The sequence below is a fragment of the Hemibagrus wyckioides genome, linkage group LG09, assembly GCF_019097595.1.
Source record: "Hemibagrus wyckioides isolate EC202008001 linkage group LG09, SWU_Hwy_1.0, whole genome shotgun sequence".
NCBI classification, from domain to species: domain Eukaryota; kingdom Metazoa; phylum Chordata; class Actinopteri; order Siluriformes; family Bagridae; genus Hemibagrus; species Hemibagrus wyckioides.
In genome coordinates this window covers 20,514,439-20,535,229 of record NC_080718.1, presented here as the reverse complement: position 1 = coordinate 20,535,229, position 20,791 = coordinate 20,514,439, and the positions used below count along the sequence as shown (strand labels likewise).

Below are 20,791 nucleotides of genomic sequence, written 5' to 3'. Positions count from 1 at the left end.
GAGTAAAATATATTTTTGTAGCCCCCTTCTTTTCCAGGAATCAAAACAAAGTGGTTTAGGTTTTAAACACCTTAGGTTTACCACTAACCAGATATTGTTTTGCTGAATCCACTCTACACTAACACGGCCAACAAGTTTGTCAGTAGACTCATTTATTCCTTCTTGTGTTTTCTAGGCCTGTAGTGAAGGTTATAAACAGACACTATCAGCTGTATATTTATACTTGGTTTAATTTTTTTTTTTATTCCAACATGAGTCTGTTTGCACATACCAGCAACCCTGCTGGGCCTGATCTACTCATACCAACACCACACCCTTCTAATGCTATTATCATGTCAGGATCACCTTGATGTGCTGACAATGATCCACCCCAAAATATATTCTTAATGGTAGTTTTATTGCAGCTTCTTCCAACTGATAGATAGTGATAGTGGGTTGGGCTAAAACAATGCCCATAAGATGGGTTACAGTCAGTAACTGTAAAAAAAAAAAAGCTTTTGAAAATTGCACAGCTGTAATGAAAAGTGAAAGTGATCACTGTATAGGTTATACCCTGATCAGGCATAACCTTATGACCACCCACCCAATATTGTGTTGGTTCCCCTTTTTCTGCCAAAACAGCCCTGACCTGTCGAGGCATGGACTCCACTAGATCCCTGAAGGTGTGCTGTGGTATCTGGCACCAAGATGTTAGCAGCAGATCCTTTAAGTCCTGTAAGTTGCGAGGTGGGGCACTTACAGGACTTAAAGGATACTTTTAATAGATACTGACCACTGCAGACCGTGAACACTTCACAAGAGCTAGCCATCACAATTTTGCCCTTGGTAAACTTGCTCAAATCCTTACGCTTGCCCATTTTTCCTTCTTCTAAAACTTTGAGGTCAAAATGTTCACTTGCTGCCTAATATATCCCACCCACTAACAGGTACCATGATGAGGAGATAATCAGTGTTATTCACTTCACCCATCACTGCTCATAATGTTATGCCTGATCGGTGTATTTCTTGCAGTAGCTGCAAATGACAGGATAAAATTTTTTTTAAAAAAACCTTTAACTGAAATCACAATATTTCAATATCAGAAAATCTAAGAACACAGTACACATTTTCCTTTCATTATCTCAGTATCTCAATATTTTGGGGTTCAGATTACAGTTTGATGCTGGCCACACCCACATATATGATTTTATTTATCTGTTAATCAGTTCCATTGCAGTGGTTTAGGTAGACTTTAACGTCTCAGTATACCTTAATGACTCAATGATTAGCCTAATTTTTTAAAATATTTTACTAAAACATTATAACATATTAAATAGTAAGTACTATTATATTACTGGCCAACAGTAGGATTAATAATGCCTGTGTCATGCTATGGGACAGAAATCTGTGCAAGTGGTGAGTGCTGATGGAGAGATCTGTATGTTAATACGAGACATTTGCACTTATATTTCTGGCATTTGGCAAATTATCCACATCTCTATCAATAAACACATCAACACTGGTTCACAGACTACCATCAACCTAAAAACTTGGGAAAAAATATAGCACTTGTTTTATACATGAAACAAACAGGGACTGCAGGTTGTATATATTAGTTCACAAAGTAAAGCAAAGTATTCTTATTAAATGGAGATGAATTGATGTTTCTGTCAAACCTTCAGCCTCATAACTGTGCGCATGCGTAGTGCGGTATCGTGGCGCGCGTGCATTTTCTCTCCGTTGCGCACTGAAGGCCGGATGCTGGAAGCCACGCCCCTTAACCATCACCGACGCTTTAGGGAGGCGCTGAGGCGAAAAGCGCTGTCAGTTTCCCACAGTCCGGGCAACAGGTAAGAGCTCGAGCTTCTTTATATAGTCCAATGCTCTGTTACACATCTGTGTAGTTACTTTAACTTTAAAGAAACGACTACTGTGTTTCTAATTTTGCTCATTCTTATTATTATTAATCATCATGCTTTCATAGTGTAAAGACATTTAGTCCTAGGAGTTACAGGAGTTAGGTTTTTAAATGGCAAACACTTCCTTACATTCTGCTCACCCTAACCTACATTTTCATCTAAAGACTTACATCTGTAATTTATTTTTTAAGATAATATATATATATATATATATATATATATATATAGTGAACTTGTATATATGCATATATTTGCCATACTTATATACGCCTAAAAGCCCATAATTAAGCTGGTTAAGAAAGGTGTTTCATAAATTGTCCTAGTATTTATTTTAAGATCTAGTTTGTTCCTAGATCCTTTAACTATTTTTCCTTATCCTATTATATAATTCCATATGTTTTATGTTTATGTTCTGTTTTATTTTTAATGGTTTCAACATTATTCTAAAATGTGGATATAGTAATAAATAAATAAAACTATAAGTATGTTTAACATTTTATTTTATTTCATTTTAGACAAGCAATATTATTAATGCCACGCTTTATATATGTGACCTATGTGTTGGAAAGAAATATTTAGATTTTTGTTATTTGTGAAATCAAACAAGCCTGTTATGATGATGATGATGATGATGATGAACCAAAATTGGTCACAGAATAAATATAAACGCTCTTCATTTTGGAACAACCGCAGTGTGGTCATTAGGCATTGCTGGACATTACGATTTCTGTAATCCTATAGAAAGGGTTTTAAAAAAAGCTTTTAGAAAATTAATGTTGCTTTCTAAATACATTTACATACATTGAGCATTGCGAAAAGAGGTACACAAAACACTTATGTGTTATCTTTTATTCAGCATAACCTTTTGTGAATCATAATGAGACTTCTGGAAATATAGGCTTAAAGCCTGTTAAAAATGTAGGTCAAGATTTCTTTTGTAATTACTGATAAGTGTATTCCACATTGCAAATGTATGTTCCCTGTTTGTTTCCTGATCATTTTCAGGTAGCTCTTCTTTGCGTATTGCTCATCATACGATATATCATTATATCAAGCATATCAAGTTGATTCATTTTAAACTCAGCCGGAAAGCCTTACTAAAAAATGGTTTATTATTAGAACAAATCCCTGTTTTAAAATTTGGTTTATTCACGCATCTATTTCTTTTCCCCCATCCTCATTCCCTTATTGTTTCATCTCTTTATCACCTGCCATATGCACAATAAATCGTTCATTAAATTATTTTTCTTGTGGTAAATTACAGAATCAACCCATAGTGTTAACTATGGAATATTATGCTTTATTAAAATGATTATATGCTTATTATATGATTATATTATTATGAAATTATTCATTAGACGCAATGAACCCCAAACCATACAAAGATATGTTTTTGTTGATTTTATATATACAGTATATATATATATATATATATTACAGTTACACAGAAAATTTATCAAGATAGATCTGATTGCTCTTACTGTGCATGAAAGGATTTAATTTTATTCAAATATTAATTGTACCTTGTTTTTTAGTTTTACTGTTTTTACTTAGTTTTAGTTTTATCCTGGTTTAACATATAAAACATTTCTAATAGTTTCTTCTCTATTTTTCTTTTTTTTTGCCTTAGGTACAACCTATTTAATTTTGAACTAAACACACTGATTTATTGTGAAGTGACATCAAGTCAAAGTGCAACAGAAAATAATACAGCAGATTGTATTAAACATGAATCTGACGCCACCAGACCAAAGCATTCATAAGCCTAATGAGGTCTGCGTGGAGGACAACAAAGCAGATCTAATGCTCCCGTGCTTTCGCCGAGACATGTACGAGGAGCCTCTCTCCTCCTACCACAATGCACCGCTCATCTCTCATCTCTTACGGAAAACCATCCACAATAAGCGTTCCGTTCTTAACAACAACCAACTCTACATGCCAGCGACCTCCATTGCTGGTTCCAGCATGGTTGAATCAAGACCTAGTCTGACCGAGTCTGCTCAGGATGACTGGAGTAACCTGGCTTCCAAGGACGGCCAGCTGGAATCAGCTTCTCCTGAATGTCCACTGAGCGAGCATGTCCAAGCCAAACGAGCCAGGGTGGAGAACATCATACGAGGCATGGCGAGCTCACCGAGCGACAAGTCACACGCAGAACGAGAGAATGCTGAGAGCGAAGTCAGCAGGTATGGCAGAGAGGTTTATAAAGAAAACAAACGCAAACAGAAGCTTCCTCAGCACCAGGAGCACAACCATGCTGGAATTTCAGCCTCAAACCATGATGCTAATGAAAGCAGAGAGGAAGAGTGTCACAAGCTAAGAAAACAACTCCAGAGCATGCAACGGCTCTTGCACCAACTCCAGGAGAAGTTCCTACAGATGTATGACCACAGTAACACAGAGAGTGAAGAGAAAGGGGAACAGAAAGACAGTCATGGGCTTGACGTGAGTGTGAATTCTGACAAAAGCAACACACTTGAAAACAAAGATAGCTGGAAACTAGCGAGTGGTTGTTTGAGCTTGCAGAGGGATCAAAAGAACCTCCAGGAAATGCTCAAATGTGAGCTTTCCAGGGCTATAAGTGAAAGCGTCGATCTGGTGTTTAGAAGACTTTCTGTGATCCTCGAGAACCAATCACCACAGCTACACCTGTGTCAGAGTCCAGAGCGCACAAATATGGAGAAACCAGAGCAGCAACTATATTCTAGAGAGACGTCTGACTTAGAGACTGCCACAAAACCAATGCCTGCAGAGTGCTATGAAAGCACACCGTCTCACAGTCCGGAGCATCAGACGGAAGCTTTATCTCTAGTGGTCCGAAAACCTCCATTAAACCCTTTGGGTTCAGTAAGCCATGCAGTAAAGAGGCCCTATCCTCTGCACCAATCTCCATTCCAGTTCAGTCACAGCACTCCTCTGCATGACAGCCAAATCCTGGAGCACCTCCTCAAGTATGGACCTCATGCTAATTTCAGTGGGATCTCATGCCTCCCTCCGTCTTTGGACAGATCATCCACAGATTCTTCAGTGGCTCTTTCTTGGGAAAGCATTGCTATGAGGTCAAAGGTAAGCTCTGGTCATCTCGGGCAGCACCATCGTCCCGGGGCTCTCGCTCAAGTGGCAATAGAAGGCCTTTGCCTCCCGCATGTGAAGATGGAGTGTGGAGAACTGCAGAGTATGGCGGAAAGGAGCGGCTTCATGCCACTCAGTATATCCTTTTTGACACGGTTTCCGTGTAATTATCACGATCGTATGATTTACCTCGCCGAAACACCGAGTACTAAAAGTATTTGTAAGAAAAAAACACCAGATCAGGTGTTCTAATGAGATATAAATATATCACTACGAGTTGTTGTTCTGACTTGTCAGATAGGAAACAGGACAAAACAGACAAGACCATGTTCACTAACATGAGCATACAGTATCCAGGCGTTCAGAGGCTCTTAGAAGAGACATTTTTTCACACATCTTATCAATGATCACAGAAATAAACTGACCACAAGAGAAATATCGTGTCATGGTGTTACACCACTATTTGTTGGAGTATATTACGTAAGCGTAAACATTCACATTCTGATGGTGAGTCTAATCTAATCAAAAATCTTTCTAGTCTAAAAACCTAGCGTTACCTGCAGCGTTTTGTTTTTTTTTTGTTTTTTTTGCCATGGCGCATATTCATTCAAGTATTTGTGCAATTTACTGAACTGTTTTTATGAACCACCTTGCTTCTCGGTAAATTACGGCTATTTGCAATGTAGTGCTGTATATGGAACAGAGAGAAGCTGCAGAACAAACTACCTGCTCTGGTAGCCCTACCTTGGTGAACAATGACTCGTTGAATTGAGTGCTGCACTGAGCAGGTCCACTAACCCAGACTTCAAGGAGAATATTTCCTTTGATCTTGGTAACCCCAAAGAAAATTGTAGCATCTTCTTTAATCTGGGCCCAGTAATGACTGTAAGTCCAGAAAAAGACAAATAAAAAGGAATACAAGGCTTTGATAAGAATTGTCAGGAACAAAAGCCAATTTTCAAAGGCAGAAAAAGCAGCAGTTTCTGCTCAGGAAATTCTCTTGATTTTTTTCCCCTTGACTTGAAAAGGTGCAGAATATGTTCCTGTACTCTCCGTGTGATTGGAATGGCACAGAGTGGTCACTTTTAGTTGTTGTTTTTTTTTTTTGGTGAAAAGGACGCTCTCTGCTATCATTAAGTTCCCCCTCAGCACTATACATACATGCATGTGTATACCAACCTTTTTCCTTTTTTTTTTTTCCCTATACCAACATTAATATCTCCATACAAGGCGAATTTCTCTTGTGTTTTGTTAGAGCGCTAGGTTAGATCCTGTATTATCAGGTCTCTTGCAGCATATGCTTTAGTTTTCTTCTGAACTGTGCTGCCGCTTTTATTTATCTTTTATTTCGCTATCCCCATTTCAAAAGCGCTGCTTACTAATAAATGGATGGCCTGATAGGACCTTACAGTGGATAAGAAACTATTACCTAATGCATGAGTCCTCGAATTATCCGGGAGAAATTTGGAAAGCGAATGCTCAGATGCAAGACGGTGGGGTCCTCGTATCTAAATCGCATTTACTTCCTCGTGTTTTCCCAACAAATCGATTACTATCGATGGACATGGAACTAAGAGGCTTTCTGAGGAAGTCTCTAATTGAAATCCCTAATCTGATTTGTTTAGTGTGTTTCTCCAATTAGCGTGTGCTGTTGGGTGTTAATTGAGTCTATGGTTAGTGTAGAGCTGTCTTAATCTATTTCATTTGCACCGCACTGTAAAATCACTAGTCAAGATAAATCCCGAGGAGTTAAATAGGATTCTGTGTAGAATGGGTTTATATGCATTACACCAGCACAATGAAATTAGGTGATAGCGTGAGTAAATTTAATACAAGGCAATTGACTCAGGCAACCAGTCATAATGTTTCCTTCATAGTATGGAAGTGTTTTTCATCCCTAACAAACATATTGTCCTTAACTGTCTTACATCCAAGAGGGACTAACGCCTAACCATTTGAAGAAAGCCAAGCTGATGTTCTTCTACACACGGTACCCAAGTTCAAACATCCTGAAGACCTTTTTCCCTGATGTCAAGGTACATTAACAATAAAATACTATCCTGCACTCTTTATTCCAAGTCCACTGCCTTCCTTGTAACTGAAGCATTCAATCAATTTGTTTATACACATGTAATTTAACAGGATGTTTTTGTATACTCTAGCTCAGACACATGTAACTCTTATTAAGCACATTTTTTAACTTACTTTAAAAAAGGCAAAAGACTAAACAGTTGCCATAATTTGTCATTGAGATTTTAGGCGACAGGGACTGATGGTTTATCTTTAACGCAATGTTTAAAAAAGTTCCTCAAGTCAGCAAAAGGAGACAAAAGGATAAAGGAGACAAGTGTGCAGCCTTCTCTATTCAGAGTTAACCCCTAAATGCTGTGTAGTCACTGAGCTGTCAATAGACAACAATAGAGCAGTGCTGAGCTGCGGACAGAGACGAGGAGTTTAGGCCCTACAACAACAACCTGTGTATACTGACTGCACATCCTGTGAGTGTGTGACATGTCCCGAGGCTCAAAAATCATCTGAATAAAAAAACGGCACTTGTTGAGAAGGATTTATTATCTCTCACTAGCTATTCCTTGGCTTACGAACTATAAAATAACACTATTTTAAATCAGTTTTAAACTATCAGCGTCATTTATTTTTAATCACTTTGGAAAAGCTTAATCAGGGATCACAGCTGCCCCTAGCATACCTTTTCCAAATATGTCAGAAAGAATGGAAAACATTTATATTGCCTTAGATTACAAAGAGAGAATTATCTTGGGGTTTAAAATGATGTGACCAAAAATTAATACTGACAATTCTATCAATCATAGCAAAGTGTAAAGTAGGTCATACACAAAGCACTGTAGGACATACTACAGTCTATCATATTAAATAATAGCATACTATATCTTTATTCTGAAGATGCTGATAGAAGGAGATTTTAAGAAAAATATTGTTAATTAATTTTATATGTATATATATATATATATATATATATATATATATATATATATATATATATATATATATATATATATGGCAAATCACGGGTTTATATGAATGTACTTGTTTTAATACTTTTTGTAATGCTCTACATTTATTTATTTATTTATTTTGTATTTATTTATGTGTTTATTTATTGATTGATTGATTTAAGGCAATTAATAATCACATTCAAAATTATTGAATGAAGAACAGTCTCCACTACAAGTGAGAGGACAGATGACTTTAACTGGATTTATTTATTTATTTATTTATTTATTTAAGACAAGTAATAATCACATAAAAAAACAAAACAAATTTATTGAACGAAGAACAGTCTCCACTACAAGTGACAGGACAGATGACTTTAACTGGCTTTATTTATTTATTTATTTGTTTGTTTGTTTGTTTGTTTGTCTGTCTGTCTGTCTGTCTTAATTTCAAGAGAAGGAAAAAAAGAGGCTGGTGAGGTGTATTACTTACATTATATACTAGAATGTATGTGATAACAGTGATAACTTGTTTCACATAACATTGTTCACGTAACATGCCCCACAACATTAAATGTAATTCTAAACTAATAAAAAAAACCATTTCACATAAAAAAACCCATAGAATTAATTAATTAAATTACATATAACAACACACTCAATTTTATTCCTTACCTGCTACACACCAGACTTAGCAATACTGCATACTGAAGGTAAAGTCTTTAAAGCAGACTGGCACACATCATCCTGTCCAGGTTTGGCTCCTTGAATCCCTCTAGCACTTCCTGCTGGGGCTGATGGGAATGTTTCCCTGCCCTCCAGGGGTTAGTGATGAGAGCCTGGGCCGAGTCTTCTCCTAGTCCAGTGCTGACCCTTCTGTGAGAAGTCAAAGTGAACAAAGACAAAGTTAATCCCTGTGTCTGATTCCATTCCTATCATCTAAACCCACTGCAAGCGAGGCTTCCTCCTGGACTCTTCCACAGTCACGTTCTCACACAGTGCACAGTGCAGCAAAGAAATATATTTGATGGCCACTCAGCCCTTGGGCATTTTTGCTCCATTTTTCCCCCTTTTTGGATGAGCAGATAAAATAACAAGGTTAATGTCAAGACTGAGTTTAGCGCCAGGGTTTTCATTGCTGGTTGTTTATGCACAAGAAGCTGGTGGGAACAAGGAAATGGGAAAAATGACTTAAAAAGATCAACGATTACTTGGGAAGCTGACCATATAATCAATGATAGCACTGTGAAAAATAAAAATCTGTGTTTGTGTACAAATCAATCAGACTGAAATCAATTTTAAAAAACTTTCCAAGGTACTGCTAGAACAGACAGGCTCCATTATTTTACATATAGTCCCCTCCCAAAATTATTGGAACAGCAAGGTCTTTTTTTGTTGTTGTTGTTGGAAATCAACAGATTAATATGAGACAATAGATCAGAAATTCATTCCCTGACATTACATCTGTATATACATCTGTAGACTGCTCAGTTTTTAGGTAAGCAAAAGTAATAGAACAGATAAACTAATATTTGGTTACACACTGACATCCTCAAACTCTTTCATTTTTCTTTTGTGGTGCCTATTAAGGTTTGTGGCACGGCCTCTTTCAGCTGTTGTTTGTTTCGGAGGGTTTCTCATTTTAGTCTCCTCTTCACGAAGTGAAATGTTGCTCAATGGGGTTAAGGGCTGGTGACTGACTTGGCCAGTTTAAAATCTTTCACTTTTTTCCCCCTGATGAAGTCCTCTGTCGTGTTGGCAGTGTGTTTTGGGTCACTGTCTTGCTGCATGATGAAGTTCCTCCTTATAAGATCGGATGCATTTCTCTGTAAACTGGCAGTCAGGATGTTTCTAAAAATTCTGAATTGATTCTGTTGCTAGCATCATTAGTTACATCTTCAGTAAAGACTAGTGAGTCAGTTCCAGTTCATGCAAGCCCATGCTATGACACTACCACCACTGTGCCCAGACTGATGAGCTTGTATGTCTTGTATGGTTTGTTTCTTCACACGTTCACCTTTCCCTCACTTTGGTAGAGGTTCATCTTGACTCATAATCTTTTGTGGCTTATCTCTGCCTACCAATTGTTACTTACTAAAGAGTGCTTCACATGAAATGAAAATGAAATGAAACAGCCTTTATTTGTCACATATACATTACAGCACAGTGAAATTCTTTCTTCGCATATCCCATCCTTGGAGGTTGGGGTCAGAGCGCAGGGTCAGCCATGATACGGTGCCCCTGGAGCAGAGAGGGTTAAGGGCCTTGCTCAAGGGCCCAACAGTGGCAACTTGGCAGTGCTGGGGCTTGAACCCCTGATCTTCCAGTCAACGACCCAGAGCCTTAACCACTTGAGCCACCACTACCACATCTTGTGGTTTCTCTTAAAAGTCTTCATTTAATTGTTTAAACAGTCAATCTAACAGCGCACATCTGGGCAACAAGAAACATCTGTCCGTCACTTGTTTTTTTTTTTTTTTTGATCTCTGCAAAAATGGGTGGGTTTACACCTAAATATAAACAGCAGGAAATGAAAGCAAACTGTCTTCACCGAAGTGAACATTGTCCTTGCTTAGACCCTGAGACAACTGTATATCATTAGCCATCATTTTATATTTTTATATATGGCTAAATACAGAATGGACAGCATTACATTCTCTTAGGTACTTGTACAGAAATTCTATTAAGTGAAAACGATTACATTACTAAATAACAAGAATAGAAGATTGCTAAATCTAAAAATATTGCACTGTGGGAAAATCAGTAGTCTAAAACAATCACCCTTTGATCACTCTATGCCTTTAAAACTGCATTAAGTCTGTTAGGTATAGACTGTGGAGTTGTTTTTTTTTATAAGGACGTTTCTTGTAGGTTATTCTACACATCTTTGAAAAAAATTTCCACTGGCTCTGACTTGCTTTTCTTTCTGCCGAACCCTCCATGATTTTATTTACTACTTTTCTTTTTCCTGAACATTCATCTATACCATTTGTAATTGAATATTATGTATTTCATTAAAATGCTGAATTTATTTGCTCATCTCTTTTCAGTTTAATCGCTGCATCACCTCCCAGCTAATCAAGTGGTTCAGTAACTTCCGAGAGTTCTACTACATTCAGATGGAGAAGTTTGCTCGGCAGGCCATCATGGATGGAGTGAGTGACGTGAAGGACATCTCTGTTACCAGAGACTCCGAAGTCTTCCGTGCTCTTAACATGCACTACAACAAAGCCAACGATTTCCAGGTACGTTTCCTTTCACGCTTGCTGTGACACACCTTGTTGAATTTATATCCTAATGATTTTAATGTCAGTGACGTTTCAATCTAAAGGCTTATGAGAGAAATAATAATAATAATAATAATAATAAAAAAAAATGAAACAATAAGAAACAAATAGTTGAGAAATAAACAGTTAAACAGTAGAAGAAAAATCTTGTCTTATACCACAGCGCTGTCGAAATTCTTGATTTGGATTAGGTCTTGATAAATTTTCTAATTTCTGATTTGCTCTGCAATCACCAATTTATGTTAATGAGGTTGTTCTAATATGTTATCGTTTCTATAGTAACTGCTAAACACAGGGGCTTGTATAGCTCATGTTCCTAGTGAATGAGTGAATTAAAATGGTTGTATAATTGGTTAGGAGATGTTTATTCGACGTCTAAGGATGGAGTCTCCAGTGCTGTCAGTGCTTTGTAGCGGTCACTGCATTTTCTGCTGCTTTTATTTAGCTTTACTGAGCTTCAAGAGAGAGAAAAATTGTTTATTACGACAGTGATCAGAGTTGTTAAGCTGCTGTAATATAAGAAAATAAAACAGTTCAGGACAAGCAGTAACAGGAAAATAATCCACTTCAGTGTGGTAACAGTAGCATCAGGCATCTGGCAACCCAAATGTGTTACTTCTTATACAACTGCTAGGTGACTTACTGTTTTTTCCCTTGAGTATGATACACACCGCACAGAAAATAAAGCTCGGCACTAATGTTGTCAGCAGATGATCACACATAGCCGCTGTCCGCAATGTGACCCGTGTGTCATACTGCACCTTTGGCAGCCATTATCCAAGCACACAGCACCGCTTTAGCCTACTGTGGGAAGAGGAAGCCACAGAGTCCTGCTAAAACAACTCAGGATTAGGAACTAGCCATGCCTGAGTGAGGCTGCGATTGCTACTGATGCGGAATGCTGAGAAAGACGCCGCAGATTCTGAGGATGAAGGCCCGGGCTGATGGGAACGTGCGGAGACAGTTGTCTTTACCTTAGGCCTAAGACATTCCTTTCCCAGGGCTTGTCTTTTGTACTTGGAGAAAGAAAATAGCCTGTGTGGACGTCAGCAGCTTGTTTAGCCATTGTACCGGGAAAAAATTCCCTACACATCCAGTGTGATCACACGGAATTATGTGTGCCACATAAAGCCTGAACTCCCGGGAAGGGCCTGAGTTTGGAATCTTTTCTTTTCTAACTTTTTTAATTTTTAAGCAAAAATCAAAGCATCACTCAGTGCCGGTCAGCTAATGGTTCTGACACTGTATTTGTTTGAAACATGCTGAGAGCAAAGCCAGCATATAAAGAAAGCTGCACACTGTTTTGAAGTGAGCACATTAAAGATTGCACATAAAGACGAGGAGATCCGCAGTGTTAGTTAGTACAGAGCACCGTGCTAATGAACAGGTTAAGCAAAAGGGAGATCACACTTGTCTGTTGCCATTCGCTTCATGCCATCATGGGTGTTACATCAAAGACTGAGAGTATTCACTTAGACGAGAATAAATCAACCCGGTCAAGCTCTTATGTGAATATTATGAGTTCACCTGCTGTTTCCTTAAGAATGAGAATCCTTTCATTTTATTTCAGTTCATTTTAAGCCATTACCACTAAGACCTTCTGTTTTGATTGACAGGTGCCTGAGCGCTTCTTGGAGGTGGCTGAAATCACCCTGCATGAATTTTATAGCGCCATCTCTCTCAGCAAAGATTCCGACCCGTCGTGGAAAAAAGCCATTTACAAAATCATCTGTAAACTGGACAGTGAACTTCCTGATCAGTTCAAGTCTCCTTCATACTTGTAGATACATTTACAAAGCACAACTGCTTGGAAGCCTAAAAAAAAAAAAGAAAGAAAAGGTTTCAAACCAAGAAAACTTTATCATTTGATCACTTGCACTTGTAGGACCGAGGTCTGATATCTGCCGTGAATATAAATACTTTAGGAGATTCAGTAGCCATTTTGAAATGTGTTCACTCTTGATACAGGGAATCAGATGACATCGAAGTTTCTTTTCATTGGTGTGAATTGTACTTTCATTTTAAACTGCAAAAGGTGAGGAACTCTCGTCAAGAAATGTCAAAAAAAACCTTGGAGATATCTGATAGAAAAGATATAACTTGGATCTCAAAAAAAACAAAAATGTCTGTAACAAATTAAAAAATATGTCTGAAGAGTTGCTACTTCCTGCCTGTAGTTGTGTAGTATATGGTATATTATGACGAATCAGTTATAGTACTTTTTGAGTTAATAAAATCATATGTATGAAGTATTTGTAATATATATCACCAACTGGTCCATACTTTTATGATTTCCGTTTTGGTGGAGCTTCTCATTGTACAGTTATGCTCCTGTTTGACATTTCAAGCTCTGGAAACATCTGGTCTGCTCACCCATGTGATGGGCCTAAAGCACCATTGAAAGTACATTTCCCCAACACAACCCAGTAAGGTGCGAGTAATCCAGGACATAAAGGCTGCTGTTGAGAGTGCAGAGTTGTTTTTTTGTTCTCTGCAGCTGATTCAAGTCACATTTCTAAGGCTTTCATTCATTGTGTCAGGGCAGGCATGAGCATTTGCAACTGCCATGTCTTAAAAACAACAACAATGCATTCTCTGCTCATGACTAATGCACACGAGCACATGACAGAGATCTGCCACCCAGGCAGAATTCCACTCAAACATCCAGTGTTTCCTCCAAGCACCCGTGTACTGCCGACTCATCACTCCTCACCCCTGCTATGAAGGGCTCGGGGCTTTACTCTCTAAACACATCTGCAATCATCTGTTGTTATTTGTATAGCGTCTTTTAATAACACTATGTAACACGATTTTTGTTCCTGGGTAGTGAATGACATTTTCCAATTACTCTTGATGGAAAATGATAAAAAATAACCATTAAGCCCCTTGAAGTTTAGGGTTTGGGCTTTTAAGAGAACGAAAACCCCCAAATTAGCCCATTTTACTAAAGAAAGCTGCCCAGAACTTTCATGGCTAAGATGGGTTTTTTTTTCTCTTTATTTGGATTACAAAGAATGGGGAAATACCACTTATTTCCCAGGAACAATAGTGTAATAGAATAATAGTATAATCGTAGCTTTAAAATTCTAATGAACGAACTCTGGAATGCCAGAGCCAGAGGAAAGCTTGATAGAAACCGTACTCAACAGGGAACCCATCCTAGAAGTGGAATGAAATCATTACAGTACACACTCACTGTCCACTTTATTAGAGACACCTGTACGTTCATGAAATGATCCAAATCATGTGGTACAGTAGAAGCACAATGTCATTGCCATTAATAAATACGAATGGCAGGGGGAAAAAAGTGATCTCATTGACTTTGACTGTGGTATTGGTTTGAGTATTTTGGAAACTGCTGCTCAGCTGGGTTTTTCATGCAAACTATAAAAAATACCATTGATGAGTGGGGAAACTCCTTGTTGATAAGAGAGAAAATGGCCAGACTGGTTCAAGCTGACAAGAACTCGAATGATCACTCTTTATAATAGCGGTGAGCAGAAAAGCATCTCAGAATACACGACAAATCAAATCTAAATCAGAAGAACCCATAAAGTTCCACTTTTGTTGGCCGAGAACTGAAACCAAAAGTGACAGTGGGCACAGATTCAACCAACCCAAAAAAGGCCATGTGACATTTGGGTCTTTTAAAATCTTAAAAACTGTCGTTTCCACTGACCTCCACTCACAGTAGCCTCAGACTGAACATAAACTCTCTGTCCTCATTCACTCATACAACACCAAATGAACATATTCAGCATGAGATAACTGGTCACACTTTAAAGACTGCTTTAATTGATCTGCAATAACTTGTTTGTGTTAATATTTTAATCAGAGCCACTGTAGGCCATAAGAAAAAACACATTAAATAGCAAACCCTGCAAGGCACCCAAGCAACAATTACATCTGAAATTACAACACTGGAGAAATTAAAACACAAGCTTAATTGGCATTGTGAGGAGGAGAAATAATAATAATAATAATAATAATAATGAACTGAGACAATTAATTCTGAGAAATCTGCTTTTAATTGGATCAATCTCCCCCCAAATAAATTGGCTTACCTTTTCAATTAAAACATACATAATTGTGATGAAGTGTAAGATGTTCGTTTAATTAATGTCTTGATGAGAATGAGGTGCTGAAGTGCTTTCTGTTGTTTTCAACTTCAGCTGAAGAACCGTTTTTAATTTTCGCTCGGAATTAGATAAACTTTGAACAGAATTTTGAGAGACTTGAGAGAATGAAACACGGGCATATTAAACAGTAAAACAAATTAAATGGAGCCAAAATAATAATAATAATAATAATAATAATAATAATAATAATAATAATAATAATTATTATTATTATTATTATTATTATTATTATTATTATTATTATTATTATTATTATTATATACATAGATATACATATTAGAAACATTAAACATTATAAACATGAAATAAGAAAAAGAGCAAGCTTTCCTGCGTGCCCATGTGCACTCCAAATAATATTATGGGCCCAGGAAGCTCTTTTCTTCTGAATGAAGGAAAATAATGCCACCTAGTGGCCTCACACCCAAATGCAAGATTAAAGATGCCTGTCAAATATTTTAGCACCTATTAATTCTCCTTGTCCAAATAGCAAAGATTACCATTGCCATGCATCATTTACATTATAGGCCTATTGCATTTGGCTATAATAATAAAACATTTATAATAAAGCCTTTAAATCTGAAGTTAATGTTCATTTATACTCTAAAATATGGGTGTACAGTATATTATGCCATCCGAAGGGCTTGGTCGGTAACTTTTGAGCTCTTCTTGTAATTTTTTATTGATATCGTTTTCAATTGAGACACTTAAGAAGACGGAGAGAAACATTTGTATGCTTTCTGCCATTTACAATTTTGACCAGAAGAGGGAAACACTATCACATATAAAGGACAAACTACATACAAACAGTGCCACAACTTATAAAATAATCAGTTGCTTTATTATTGCAGATAGATAGATAGATAGATAGATAGATAGATAGATAGATAGATAGATAGATACGTTATTCATTGAAATTTACGCTATGGTATATATAAATATATATATATATATATATATACACACTATATTGCCAATATAGATATATATATATATATATATATATATATACACTATATTGCCAATATAGATATATATATATATATATATATATATACACACTATATTGCCAATATAGATATATATATATATATATATATATATATACACTATACTGCCTTGACTCGCATATGAACTTAAGTGACATCCCATTCCTAATCCATGGGGTTCAATATGACGTCGGTCCACCCTTTGCAGCTATAACAGCTTCAACTCTTCTGGGAAGGCTGTCCACAAGGTTTAGGAGTGTGTTTATGGGAATGTTTGACCATTCTTCCAGAAGCGCATTCGTGAGGTCACACACTGATGTTGGACGAGAAGGCCTGGCTCTCAGTCTCCGCTCTAATTCATCCCAAAGGTGTTCTATCGGGTTGAGGTCAGGACTCAGGACTGTGCAGGCCAGTCAAGTTCATCCACACCAGACTCTGTCATCCATGTCTTTATGGACCTTGCTTTGTGCACTGGTGCACAGTCATGTTGGAAGAGGAAGGGGCCAGCTCCAAACTGTTCCCACAAAGTTGGGAGCATGGAATTGTCCAAAATGTCTTGGTATGCTGAAGCATTCAGAGTTCCTTTCACTGGAACTAAGGGGCCAAGCCCAGCTCCTGAAAAACAACCCCACACCATAATCCCCCCTCCACCAAACTTTACACTTGGCACAATGCAGTCAGACAAGTACCGTTCTCCTGGCAACCGGCAAACCCAGACTCGTCCATCAGATTGCCAGATGGAGAAGCGCGATTCGTCACTCCAGAGAACGCGTCTCCACTGCTCTAGAGTCCAGTGGCGGCGTGCTTTACACCACTGCATCCGACGCTTTGCATTGCACTTGGTGATGTATGGCTTGGATGCAGCTGTTCGGCCATGGAAACCCATTCCATGAAGCTCTCTGCGCACTCTTCTTGAGCTAATCTGAAGGCCACATGAAGTTTGGAGGTCTGTAGCAATTGACTCTGCAGAAAGTTGGCGACCTCTTCGCACTATGCGCCTCAGCATCCGCTGACCCCGCTCCGTCAGTTTACGTGGCCTACCACTTCGTGGCTGAGTTGCTGTCGTTCCCAAACACTTCCACGTTCTTATAATACAGCTGACAGTTGACTGTGGAATATTTAGGAGCGAGGAAATTTCACGACTGGATTTGTTGCACAGGTGGCATCCTATCACAGTTCCACGCTGGAATTCACTGAGCTCCTGAGAGCGACCCATTCTTTCACAAATGTTTGTAAAAACAGTCTGCATGCCTAGGTGCTTGATTTTATACACCTGTGGCCATGGAAGTGATTGGAACACCTGATTCTGATTATTTGGATGGGTGAGCGAATACTTTTGGCAATATAGTGTATATATATATATATATATTATTTTGCAAATATAAACCCAACAGTACAATATTTCAAACATGATATTACATTTTAGCTTATTAGTTTTTGTTCATAATGCCTTAAGCTCATCAACCTTTAATAAAATAGGAAACTCGGCATTTCGTGTTCTGTTTAAAGTTTAAGCTTAAAGATTTTCACACCAAAATAATTATAATAAATATAAAAATAAAAAATGGCAAGCCGTGTTTTAATTATTGTGATACTGAGTAATTTTGACACTTGGGCATTTAATTTTCAGTTTCTCTTGACTATTCTTTTTTTTTTTTTTTAATTCAATTTCAGGATCCATTTTAATAGGTGCGTGTGAATAAATGTAAGTTCTGTAATAATGAAAGCAAAATAATGGAAAAAGATAAAACATAAAGAAAACATTATTGTAGGTGTAATGGTCAGTGCTGAATCTTCACCACACTGATATTGTTTTCATTTAACCCAGATAGATTCTGAAAATTATTTATTCAATTGATTCACACACACACACACACACACACACACACACGTAAAATACTATAAATATAATAAAAAAATATTATAACAAATCAAAATATTCCTGCCCATACCTCTCAACTCTGGGTCTCTAGGTTATATTAGAAAAATTTTATTTAAATAAAAGTCAAATTGAATAAAATTCTCAATTTGCACCCAAGACTTAATGAAAACATTTTCATTGTTGGAGAGAACATATATTTAAGCTATAAGAAAATATATATATTTTTTTGTACATTCCTACAATAACTGAAAATAAAAGAGGAAATAAATAATTCATTATGATGTATACAGTATATTACACCTATATATAACAGCTCAAACCTGGTGCCACGAGAAAATTATTCAGTGACACAATGCAAGTGAGATTGGGTTTAACAGTTTGACTTATACATCATTTAAACAAGTAAGCTTTGGGAGGCATTAAATATTTAGAAGATTTGGGGCTTTCCTTTTGTGACTGTATGTATTTACTAATTTCAGTGTCTGAGTATTTAAAGGTTTGATTGTTAGAGGATTTGAGTGGTTTGGGAGTTTGAGTGTTTCATGGTTTGGGCTTGTGGGTGCATAAACATATGATTGGGAGCTCGGGCGAGGAGGGCACATGGAGCAGGCAGCCTGGAACTTCAGCAGAGAGGAGGCTGACTTTTGCCTGCCCTTCAGACAGCCACTCCTTGGCATAGTTTTGTGTGATCACCGGTAAATCTTTATTAATTTTAATTTGAGCCCCCCATTTAAAAGAGCAATTAAAGCGGATTAATTGAGCCCATCCCGTATAATGTCTTCTGTTAATTAGTTTGTCAGCACTGTTTTAATATCGCCTAATGACTTCATATTTCAGGCCTGACATTAAAGGGATGCTGAAAGAAAAGAAATGGCCTTATCAGAATGCAACGGTTTAATGGGAGATGTCCTCCCACCACGAGGCAAGGTCAGGGACTGCGAGGGCCGCAAGGGAAGAGGACCAGGCTGCTTGGGTGGCAGTGGGTTGTGTGCTCTTGAGACTGCTCCTAACACCCCCTAACCCCCCCTCTCCCTGCTCAGCTCACACTCTATGACTTTAAAACTTGGCTGTCACGGTGGATCTTGGCTTTCCCTCTTGGAAGTCAGGCTGATTGCAAGAAAACAGTTAGGGTTTCAGGTGCATGATTTTAAAAGGAAAAAGAAAGGTTCCTGATATGTTACAAGTTTCTTAACCATGAGACAATATTTGAGTGTACAAAGGCTGAAAGGCCTTGAATGTCTAATCAAGGCTTCAGTGCTACATGAAATGTTGTGAGGGGTTTTGTAATGCACTGTAGCACTGCTGAGTTCTGGATGAACAGGACAGAGGGAGACCTGGGTAACCTTTTAACGCTGCTGTCTGTCTGAGCGCTCCACAGCTGACCGGGCACTGCAGGGAGCCATGCGCCTGATCTGCATTCTGTCAGAACCCAGGTACAGTATATAAGGAATATGTGCCAAATGTGGTGCTGAACTTCTGACAAGTCCTGTCAAACACACCAGGACCAAGGGACTAGGGAGGAAGTGTGATTTTATGGGAAGTAGTCATAAATCAGCTTAAGTAGAGCATTATGATTTGCATGACCTAGATTATGAGTTATACTCTTTATCGTATCACATATTTGCATATGATCGTAGGCTAGAAAAACACAGCTTAGAAAAGCAAAATGATCACAGTTTTACAATTTGAGTTGAAAATATTGATGTGCCTCTTGACAAATTAATGAATAAAACACTAAACATGTTCTGATATGATGTTCGGGCCAACACAGTCTGTCAGAACAGTTTCAGTGCATCAGTCTTACAACAGATTCTATGCCAAGCCTCTCTGGAACTGTACTGGATGGAGGCCTGAACACCATTCTTTTAAAACATACTGTATTCCTTCCCATTCCTGTTATGTTTGTTTGTCTTCTGATGGTAGTGGAGAGCCTTGTCTAACACATCATTCCAAAATCTGCCAGTTTAGGTTGAGATCAGTCAACTCTGACGGCCACATCATATGATTTATATCATCTCTTAATTGCTTAATTGTAGCATGCATCTGCACACATATGTTTCTCCAGTCATTTACTCAGGATTTTGCCACCAGTGTGTATAGATAGATAGATAGATAGATAGATAGATAGATAGATAGATAGATAGATAGATAGATAGATAGATAGATAGATAGATAGATAGATAGATAGATAGATACTTTATTCATCCCACTGGGAAATTTACAACTTCCAGCAGTATCCACAAGGTAATAAGGAAATAAATAATAAAATAAAATAAAAAATATAACAAAAAATACTAAATACTAAAAATTTAAGGGTATAGAAAATACAAAAAAAATAATATATAAAAAATATAATATATATAATATAAAATAAAAATATAATATAATAAATAAAATATAATAAAATAAAATATCACAAAAATACTAAATACTAGAAATTTAAAGGTACAAGAGATAATAAGGTTATGTGTGAAAAACTGCGTGTTTACAATGGATATAAATAGATATATATTCAATTCTACGTCTGAAACCAAAAACACTTAGAGAACAGGAGT

The 20,791-nt window shown here is 37.4% G+C and overlaps 1 protein-coding gene across 1 annotated transcript; it reads left to right on the top strand.

Annotated features, from left to right (window-relative positions):
* Positions 1-1,511: 1,511 nt before the first annotated feature.
* On the top strand, positions 1,512-13,431 carry prox2 (prospero homeobox 2). Its single transcript, XM_058398421.1, has 5 exons — positions 1,512-1,829; positions 3,529-5,110; positions 6,901-7,006; positions 10,993-11,187; positions 12,846-13,431. The coding sequence occupies exons 2-5, from the start codon at positions 3,627-3,629 to the stop codon at positions 13,011-13,013; spliced, it is 1,953 nt and encodes a 650-aa protein (XP_058254404.1). The 5' UTR covers positions 1,512-1,829; positions 3,529-3,626; the 3' UTR covers positions 13,014-13,431.
* Positions 13,432-20,791: the final 7,360 nt, after the last annotated feature.

What these genes read in the sequence shown, in the direction of transcription:
- prox2 (XM_058398421.1), top strand. Translation starts at nt 3,627, where the DNA reads ATGAATCTGACGCCACCAGACCAAAGCATTCATAAGCCTAATGAGGTC. An exon ending in CCTTTTTCCCTGATGTCAAG is followed by an intron (nt 7,007 to 10,992) that starts GTACATTAACAA and finishes ATCTCTTTTCAG; the next exon opens with TTTAATCGCTGCATCACCTC. An exon ending in ACAAAGCCAACGATTTCCAG is followed by an intron (nt 11,188 to 12,845) that starts GTACGTTTCCTT and finishes TTTGATTGACAG; the next exon opens with GTGCCTGAGCGCTTCTTGGA.